Here is a 9,612-nt window from a genome sequence, read left to right as displayed (position 1 = left end):
TTACTGAGTAAAGGGTCTGAATACCTATGTAAATGTGATATTAAATTTTTTTTATATACATTTGCCCAAAATTTCTAAAAACCTGTTTTTTCTTGGTATTGTGTGTAGGTTGATTTGGGGAAAAAACGATTTAATCCATTTTAGAATAAGCCTGTAAAGTAACAAAATGTGGAAAAAGTGAAGGGGTATGAATATTTTCCGAATGCACTGTACACTAGGCTGAGAGGAAGTGTGACATGAGACATGTAGAGTAGGCCTTAATCGCTTTTCTAGACCAAATATGGATTACTGATCTGTAGAGGATTCATTCAAACGCATGGGGGCCCAGGCAATGATGACTAGTTTCACAATGACTGGAAGATCACTCATTCAAAGTATGAAAAGTGAAGATGGAAAATAAATGAGAATGTGGCTGTGGAGGTGATGTATTGTACTCTATGCCATAACGACATTTTTCTCTGGCCTACATTATCAGACAGACTTCACAGTCAAAAGTCTACTTGTACTTTCAGGCAAGAACAAGGGGGCAGTTTCCAGAGAGCTAGATTTCACCACTAGTAATGATATTTCAAACACACACACACACACACACACACATGAATTTGAATTGGCTCCTGACAGAGTACTCCAAATGTCCCCTTACTGGGGACCGTCTAGTGCAACTTTACATTATAAAGTTGTATTTCACTGTTTCAGACTATTTTCCAGACAGTCACCCACTCGTATGTGAATGTGTGCATGAGCAATGACAGTTGATGGAATCATGATTAAAAAGATTTACAATTGAATATACAGCTTGGTTCTTTCTAGAAAAGACGAAATGAAAACCTCAAACCTGCGTGGGAAACGTATATATGTCAAAGGGGAAACGCCTTCTGTTAACCTACATATCTTACAGAGGTAGTGAAACGTTTTACATACAAAAGAAAACTGAGCGTGATTAACCACGTCTGTGGCCTAAGCAGAAGTGGTGGGTATGTATGTGTGCAATCCACACAACAAGTGAAGAGTGTCTTCTTTTAGCTACTGTATGTGTTTATCTGATTATGTTAGTTTCATTTGAAATACACTGCTTCGTTAAACCTAGTCAATGCAAACTAGTCAATCAAAGCGGTACTAGCCTAGAGCAGACTGCAGGTCCAGTGTGGTTTGTGTAGTGCTCTTTGGAAAACAGCGTGCACAACGGGTTTCACTATCAATCAGAGGAATACATATTGGCACGACATAGGCTATTTACTGTAGGTTAAAGTCTGTTTTACCAAACAAGGACTCAAAGCCACGAGGTTCGGCTCCAGTTGAGAGGAGACAATTATCCCAACGCGATTTCGGTGAGTGTGTTTTTAAAGTAGCCTACTGTAATGGTTTTGGACTGGAGTTTTGCACCCAGTTCTTCACTGTGCATGCCTTAGCTAACCTAATTTTATCTTTACAATCACCTGAGGTTTCTGCCATGCTGTTGTGAGATACTGTGCCATATAATCGTAAATCATCTAGACAAATTCAAATGTCATGGTCCCTACAACAATGGAAACACATTTTAAACTCATGCACAATCTACAAAGGGGAAAAAATCACACTGTTCAGACCTATACAGTCATTGGTTCAGTCATCATGTTAAATTTAAACCTGCGACATTCAAATTAGTAAAAAAAAACGTATGTAAATCAACAATGGATTTGAACTCATTATTACTTTAATAAACAGTAAATGTTAATCTTAGTAGGATGCAAACAAACAATGTATTTGATCATTTTCTTATGGTGTTGAATAAACAGTCATAGCAGACCATCACACATTAAAGGATAATTCCACCCAAAAACGATATTTTGGTATTTGTTTCATTCGCCCATTGTTGACATAGTCCCAAAATATTTAGCTTGTCAGCACTCAAGTTTTCAAGGTATGTAGCTCTAAATCACCCTTGTATGATGCATTTTGCAACAGAGTTGTTTTTTTGTGTTAAATTTTTTAACCAGGCAAGTCAATTAAGAACACATTCTTATTTACAATGGTGGCCTACCCCAGCCAAACCCTAACCCGGATGACGCTGGGCCAATTGTGCGCCGACCTATGGGACCCCTAATCACGCCCGGTTGTGGAATCAAGCCAGGGTCTGTAGTGACGCCTCTTGCACTGAGATGCAGTGCCTTAGACCGCTGCGCCACTCGGAAGCACCATATGATGCAAAATACATCATCAGGGATGATTTCTGTGTTTTGAAAGTTACACAACCTTTTGGGACTATGTCAACAATGGACAAATACCAAAATATTGTTTTTGGGTGGAGTTTTCCTTTAACCTCTTGGTGGGCAACTATTTCCTTGTTTCCATGTCAACAGTGGACATACAGTTGAAGTCGGAAGTTTACACACACCTTAGCCAAATACATTTAAACTCAGTTTTTCACACTTCCAGACATTTAATCCCAGTAAAAATTCCCTGTTTTAGGTCAGTTAGGATCACCACTTTATTTTAAGAATGTGAAATGTCAGAATAATAGTATAGAGAATTATATATTTCAGCTTTTATTTCTTTCATCACATTTCCAGTGGGTCAGAAGTTACCATACACTCAATTAGTATTTGGCAGCATTGCCTTTAAATTGTTTAACCTCAGTCAAACGTTTTGGTTGCCTTCCGCAAGCTTCCCACAATAAGTTGGGTGAATTTTGGCCCATTCCTCCTGACAGAGCTGGTGTAACTGAGTCAGGTTTGTAGACCTCCTTGCTTGCACACACTTTTTCAGTTCTTCCCACAAATTGTCTCTAGGATTGAGGCCAATACTTTGTGATGGCCACTCCAATATCTTGACTTTGTTGTCCTTAAACCATTTTGCCACAACTTTGGAAGTATGCTTCGGGTCATTGTCCATTTGGGAGACCCATTTGCGACCAAGCTTTAAACTTCCTGACTGATGTCTTGAGATGTTGCTTCAATATATCCATATAATTTTCCGTCCTCATGATGCCATCTATTTTGTGAAGCGCACCAGTCCCTCCTGCAGCAAAGCACCCCCACAACATGATGCTTCCACCCCCGTGCTTCACGGTTGGGATGGTGTTCTTCGGCTTGCAAGCTTGCACTTTCCCTCTGAATTTAACGATGGTCATTATGGGCAAACATTTATATTTTTGTTTCATCAGACCAAAGCACATTTCTCCAATAAGTACAATCTTTGTCCCCATGTGCAGTTGCAAACCGTAGTCTGGCTTTTTTTATGGCGGTTTTGGAGCAGTGGCTTCTTCCTTGCTGAGCGGCCTTTCAGGTTATGTCGATATCGGACTCATTTTATATATTATTCTCTATTCTCTATATGTAGATAATTTTGTACCTGTTTCCTCCAACATCTTCACAAGGTGCTTTGCTGTTGTTCTGGGATTGATTTGCACTTTTCGCACCAAAGTACATTCATCTCTAGGAGACAGAATGTGTCTCCTTCTTGAGTGGTATGACGACTGCGTGGTCCCATGGTTTTTATACTTGCGTACTATTGTTTGTACAGATGAACGTGTTAGCTTCAGGCGTTTGGAAATTGCTCCCAAGGATGAACCAGACTTGTAGAGGTCTACAATTGTTTTTCTTGGCTGATTTCTTTTGATTTTCCCATGATGTCAAGCAAAGAGGCACTGAGTTTGACGGTAGGCCTTGAAATACATCCACAGGTACACCTCCAATTGACTCAAATGATGTCAATTAGCCTATCAGAAGCTTCTAAAGCCATGACATAATTTCTGGAATTATTCAAGCTGTTTAAAGGCACGGTCAATTTAGTGTATGTAAACTTCTGAACCACTGGAATTGTGATACAGTTAATTATAAGTGAAATAATCTGTCTGTAAACAATTGTTGGAGAAATTACTTGTGTCAGGCGCAAGGTAGATGTCCTAACCGACTTGCCAAAACTATAGTTTGTTATTAACAAGAATTTTGTGGAGTGGTTGAAAAACAAGTTTTAATGACTCCAACCTAAGTGTATGTAAACTTCCAACTTCAACTGTATTTATAACCCATGGACAGTAGATCCCTGTTAGCGCTCACTATGATGCTATTAATTGTAATCTTCCGACTTCAACTGTAGTTGTAAAATGGTACTAAACTTACACTGACATATTTATATGCATAGATAGGACAGTGGTAGGCTATTACCTAATGTGACAGCCCACTGGGCAAAAACGGGTTGAATCAATGTTATTTCCACAATAATTCAACACGAAAATCCTATGTGATGAAGTAAAATCAACGTGGAAAACTGATTAGTTATGATAAAAAGTCAATCATAAGGGAATTTCCTTTTTTTCACCCAACTTTAACTTAATTTGACTGACATGATGAAATGTTTTGTTGATTTCAAGTTGAATTCACGTTAGTTGACAACTCAACCAAATGTAAATCGAAACTAGACGTTGAACTGATGTCTGTGCCCTGTGTCTGTGGGATGATAGTCATAGACATAAGCGGTACAACACCCCTTGATTTAGACAGGAGCAAAGAGGAGCTTCAAACTAAGACATGGTTCCCAACAGGCCGACCAAATGAATGATAGAAGTATACAAAATTGCTTTAATTTGACATGTAACGATTTTGATCAATGGTACAGTGCTGATCATTGATTGGGAAGAATTTAATGTACAAAACCACAAATAGCTTGATTACAATGAGTTGCTACCGGCAAATAGAGAGATAGGCCAAGTCTTACTGATAGTCTATATAAAAGTGGTTCACTGCACACAGTTTAAGATGAATTCCAAACTGATTTCACTGCAAATCTAATTAACTACCAATACCAGTTGAACATGTGATAAATGTCTGACAAGTCATACTGCAAAAGGGTAAACTATTGGCCTATCCCACTAAATTACAAGCTAATGTATCAGGCTATGGGAAGTAGTTTTCTAACATTTTAAACACAACTCTGTTCCGATAACACAAAGGACAGCGGCTGGTGTTGCCGTTTTATAAATAGGCCTTCTTTACTTTCACACTAGTTCCCATCAACCCCTTAAACATGACAATCAAACACAGTCACAGCACGTGGCCAGAGAGGAAGAGTCGAGGCGAGAGGGTTTACTCATCCCAAAATCTGTCAACAAAAATAAGACCACAAAGTAAGGAATGGAAGTCCATGAGAGAGTGTAAAATTTGGTCAACAAAACCTTTAATTGCTAATTTGCTATGTGAGGCTTATTTGATTGAAAATACGTTTCGTAATGGTTCGTTTGTTACAAATGCACCGATATAGGTGGACTGACGTGGCATTTTATCAACTTTGAAAGAAATTACTTTATATCTGAGTTTTGCCTGTTGTTCTCACACGTAACTCCCCCTCTCATTGGATAGAATGGTCCCACCTGATCTTGCTGCCTCATGCCAGCCTTTCATCTTTGAGGACATCTTGACAATGTAATAATCCATCTTTGACTTGGCCCAAACGAGGTAAGATCTCAATTTCAAACTCCTAACATCCTCTCTCCTCATCTCCTTTTCAAAATTCATTGGATGAGAAAACCAGATGTCTCGCTCCTCTGACCTTCTCCTCCAATGGGTTTTAAAGAGAGAGGACAGAGGACACATGGAGTGTGCGTTTTGAGATCATCCCAGAATCTCAGATAAGATGCCTTTCCAAGAATGCCAATTCCTTTCCCCTTTTATAGGGTTACAGAGGAATTGAGTACTGCCACTTAGTAATGGACCTCTAAAAAGCCTGGTACACTAAAATTAAATTAGTTACCGTCGCCTAGTAGGTAGTAACACAATGCCTAGTCTATGAGATGGCAGTTGTGATCCAAATGATTAGTTGGTTCATTATTTTCCAATGCACTTGAGCTTTACTACAGGATATCCCCTATAAATCTCTTTACTCTTGCACAGTGACCATCCTGATTGATGCCTCTAGTATTGGTTAAAAATTATTGAGTCATAAGTGAAATTACATTCATGTGTATGTATTTCCCTCTCTGTTTGCAGGAAAATGGTACTGTGTGACAGCAAAGTGTGCTATATACAGTGGATTGTCTATGTCCCCACATTCATGGTGGGTCTTCCCCTCAACCTGGCCGCTCTGTGGCTCCTCCTCTTCAGAATGCGTCGATGGACTGAGTCCACGGTGTACCTCAGCAGTCTGATCATCAACGACAGCCTTCTCATCTTCTCTCTGCCCTTCAAGATGTACGCCTACGAACACAACTGGGGCCTGAGCATGGGATTCTGCACCTTCCTGGAGAGCCTGGTGTTCGTCAACATCTATGGGAGCATCATACTGATCGTGTGCATCTCTGGCGACCGCTATGTTTATTTGCGATTTCCAATCAATGGCAAGCGTCTGCATTCGCCACGGAAGGCTGCCCTGGTATGCCTGGCCGTGTGGGTGATGGTATTCGCTTTCACCACACCCGTCTATGAGCTCCACAACAAAAACAACAACGACACCAGAATGCACAAAGGCAACGAAACCAAGTGTTTCCAGAAGTTCTCCAGCGAAACCTGGAAGAAGAAATGGATCATCATCGCCATAGAGACAGTGTTCTCAATCAGCACGGTTGCCATGGTGTTCTTCTCGGTGCGTGTGATGCAGATCCTGAGTGGCATGCGGCGACTGAACCCACTGGACGATAAGCTGAGGAACAACAAGTCTGTGAAAATCGTCCTGAGCAACCTGGTGGCCTTCCTGCTGTGCTTCATCCCCTACCACGTGGCCGCAGTCGTCTACTTCCTGGCCAAGAACCGCACGGAGGACCCGAACGTCATCAACCCCCTCAGAGACTTCGTCCATATCAGCATGTGTCTGGGCAGCATCAACTGTCTGACGGACGGGGTCTGCTACTACTTCATCCTGAAGGAGAACCTGCTGACTGCCAGCAAGGAGAGGCGGAGGATGTCCACTAGAGGAAACGTAGTGGCGAGGCTCAGGGAAATCAACCAGCATCCAATGGACAACATCAAGGTCAAGGAACCTGGAGAGACAGGATCAGATGCCCAGGTCAATGGAGATCAATTGGACTTGCTAGATAGATGTGGCTTATCCCCTCTTGGTGCCTGCAGAGTGGAGAGCAGGGTGGAGACATTTCCCCTGTAGATGGGGAAATGCCTCTATCTGGGAAATGGAAAACTCAGATCCCCACAGCAGACAGAGGAGACAAGTTGCTCGAAGATTGAATGAATGGCCAGCACTTGGAATAAATGTTTTTAAATCAATCATCCAACCTTCCATTGTATTCTCACTCATCACACGTGGCCTTTGGTCCTAGTCTTACCTCTTACCTTTAGGAGGCTGAGATTCAAATAGGTTCCACAGAATATCTCAGAGGGCATATCTAACACTAACTGATCTGATCAACAAAAGGCATGGGATTTACAACCCTGAGTCTTGTAATTTATTCATACTGAATAGAAGCTTCTACATAATTATACACTGTTCAGATATGGACTGTTTAAATGCAATCCACCCACTCTCAATCTAGACAGTAAAGATGTGTACATCCAGACCATTTCAAATATAAAACGGTATTTACATTTATTAGACAGTTGCTCTTGATCAACACGCTTGTTTATAACTATTCACTACGAATAACTCACTTTTCGTAAAAAAATGATCAGACTGTCTGTTTAGGTCAGAGATCGGAGATTCTTCATGTTGATAGTTTGTTACTCAGACATGGTTCATGTTGTCAAGAGTCTTCAACCTTATCAGCAGAGAGGATGGGAGGACCTTCCTGAGAAAATAAAAAAATCACCCTCACTTCCTGTTTCAACACTTTCATTCCGGAAGTTAAGAACAGCTCAACCTCTATGCAGACTGCTCTGACAGGAAGTGGCAACCAGAATATTGAGTGAGTGGATTGGGAGTGGTTTCTGTCTCTTTTCAAATTACACGCACAGACACCATGAACAACAACAATGATAGTTTAGGAGCACTCTCCTCTGAGGGGAGTTATTATGTGACAGCCTCTGCCATTGCGTGGTGGTGCTGGGCCTGCCGCTCAATGCCATGTCACTGTGGGTTCTGCTCTGCCGCCATGGCTTCAAATCCTCCAGCGCTGTCTCCATGAGCCACCTGGCTCTGTCCGACCTGCTGCTGGTCCTGTCCCTGCCCACCCGGGTCTACTTCTACGCCACGGGCACCTGGCCCCTGGGCATCCAGGCCTGTACAGCCACCACCATGCTGTTCCACAACAACATCCGCTCCAGCGCCGCCTTCATCACCTTCATTGGCCTGGACAGGCTGTGGTCCACCCTCTGAGGTCCTGCAACCTCCGCACCACCACCAACGCCTGGAAGGCCTGCGTCTTCATCTGGGTCCTGATAGTGGCAGTCATCATTCCAGAGAGCCTCTACCAGATCAGTCAGATAAAGAGCTGTGATGCCACTAACGTCTGCTTTGAGTTTATTAATGTATGTTCTGTGGAGAATCCGATCGTTGGTTATGTGCAGTCCGGGCTGGTGTTCATCATGCTGGGGATCAACGTGGTCGCCACCACCATGGTGTCCTGGAAGCTACGTGGGCACCTCAGCGATGCCGCCAGGGTCAACAAGATGAACGTCATGCTGATCTTCACCATCAACCTTCTGATGTTTGTCCTCTTCCTGCCCTCCTCCATCGTCGTGACGCTCAAAATCAGGCAGGCTATCATGCCCATGTTCTGTCTGGCCAGCGTCAACTGTTGTAGTACTTCTCTTTAGATGCTTTCTGGAAGAAGAAGGTTCTGACATGGAGGTTTCTCAGGCCAGATCACATGAAAGTAGATGAAGGGTGAGAACACAGTGAGTGAGAAACCACTACCAGTGGAGATTTTGAGATAACAGCATCAAAATGTGTCCCTAAATATGCCACAATTTATAGTTAAATATAGAATGATATTTTGTCAAATTATATGTTATAGTTTTTTTTTGTTGTGGTAACAGTTCATCTCTTCTGTAAGTTTAATTGAGCTCATCTGTACTTTTAAGATGTGCCAATACAATTGTTTTATAGAATAAACATTTGACCTCATCTTCCTGATTTTGATGGTTAATAAGACTGAAGTCATTGACATTTACTGTATATAGGTTTTGTACTTCCCCATGTATTTCCCCAAAAGTACTAATAATTACTAAGGCTTTCATTCACATGCGGAGCCGGGTGCCCAACAGTTCCCTTTGTTGATTGGTTCGACCATCAGATAGTCATGTGACTGTTGATAATTCATGAAGTTTCTGGCTGAGGAGCCAGGCAGGCAGCAGCAGCCATCCAACAGCTCCGTGGCTCAGAGCCCTGCCATATGGAGGGACATCTGTGCACAGGCTATATGGCAGACAGACAGGACATAAAAAGTCACTATGGAGTCTAGTATAGGAAAGCCAGTGTAAAGGTGCCATTCAAATAAATTCATCCAATGAGTCATTGTCTTCCGGCAGGTGGTGTCACTCCTATGCGACACTTAACTGTGTGAAAAACAAAGTTACTTTTCCACTATTCTCAAACCAGGTCAGTGCATGAGATTGTTTACACTTTCCCTTACTAAAAGACAGCTCAGAGCATACCACAACCCTCCACTTTAAGTAACCTAGATTCACACTTTCACCCACTAACACTTAAGAATATGATCCATTACCTCTAGAGTCTAGACACTGAAACAAG

General features: G+C 42.0%; 1 protein-coding gene and 1 pseudogene across 5 annotated transcripts; both read left to right on the top strand.

The window, feature by feature from the left end:
• The first annotated feature begins 847 nt into the window (after window positions 1–847).
• LOC110504132 (lysophosphatidic acid receptor 6-like) lies at window positions 848–8,983 on the top strand. 5 transcript variants are annotated; one of them, XM_021582963.2, is made up of 4 exons: window positions 848–970; window positions 1,268–1,328; window positions 5,337–5,432; window positions 5,964–8,983. In XM_021582963.2, exon 4 carries the CDS (start codon window positions 5,968–5,970, stop codon window positions 7,069–7,071), a length of 1,104 nt encoding a protein of 367 aa, XP_021438638.1. In that variant the 5' UTR covers window positions 848–970; window positions 1,268–1,328; window positions 5,337–5,432; window positions 5,964–5,967; the 3' UTR covers window positions 7,072–8,983. The 5 variants fall into 5 exon arrangements, with proteins under 5 accessions (XP_021438638.1, XP_021438637.1, XP_021438640.1 ...); XM_021582962.2 differs by having other exon boundaries at window positions 857–974; XM_021582965.2 differs by lacking the exon at window positions 5,337–5,432 and having other exon boundaries at window positions 857–974.
• Window positions 7,466–8,772, top strand: LOC110503391 (annotated as a pseudogene).
• Window positions 8,984–9,612: the final 629 nt, after the last annotated feature.

This window comes from Oncorhynchus mykiss, chromosome 24 (genome assembly GCF_013265735.2).
Source record: "Oncorhynchus mykiss isolate Arlee chromosome 24, USDA_OmykA_1.1, whole genome shotgun sequence".
Lineage (NCBI taxonomy): Eukaryota > Metazoa > Chordata > Actinopteri > Salmoniformes > Salmonidae > Oncorhynchus > Oncorhynchus mykiss.
This window is presented reverse-complemented; position numbering and strand designations above follow the sequence as displayed.

Bases quoted from the DNA above. Each gene is read 5' to 3' on its own strand.
- LOC110504132 (XM_021582963.2), top strand. From the start codon at position 5,968: ATGGTACTGTGTGACAGCAAAGTGTGCTATATACAGTGGATTGTCTAT.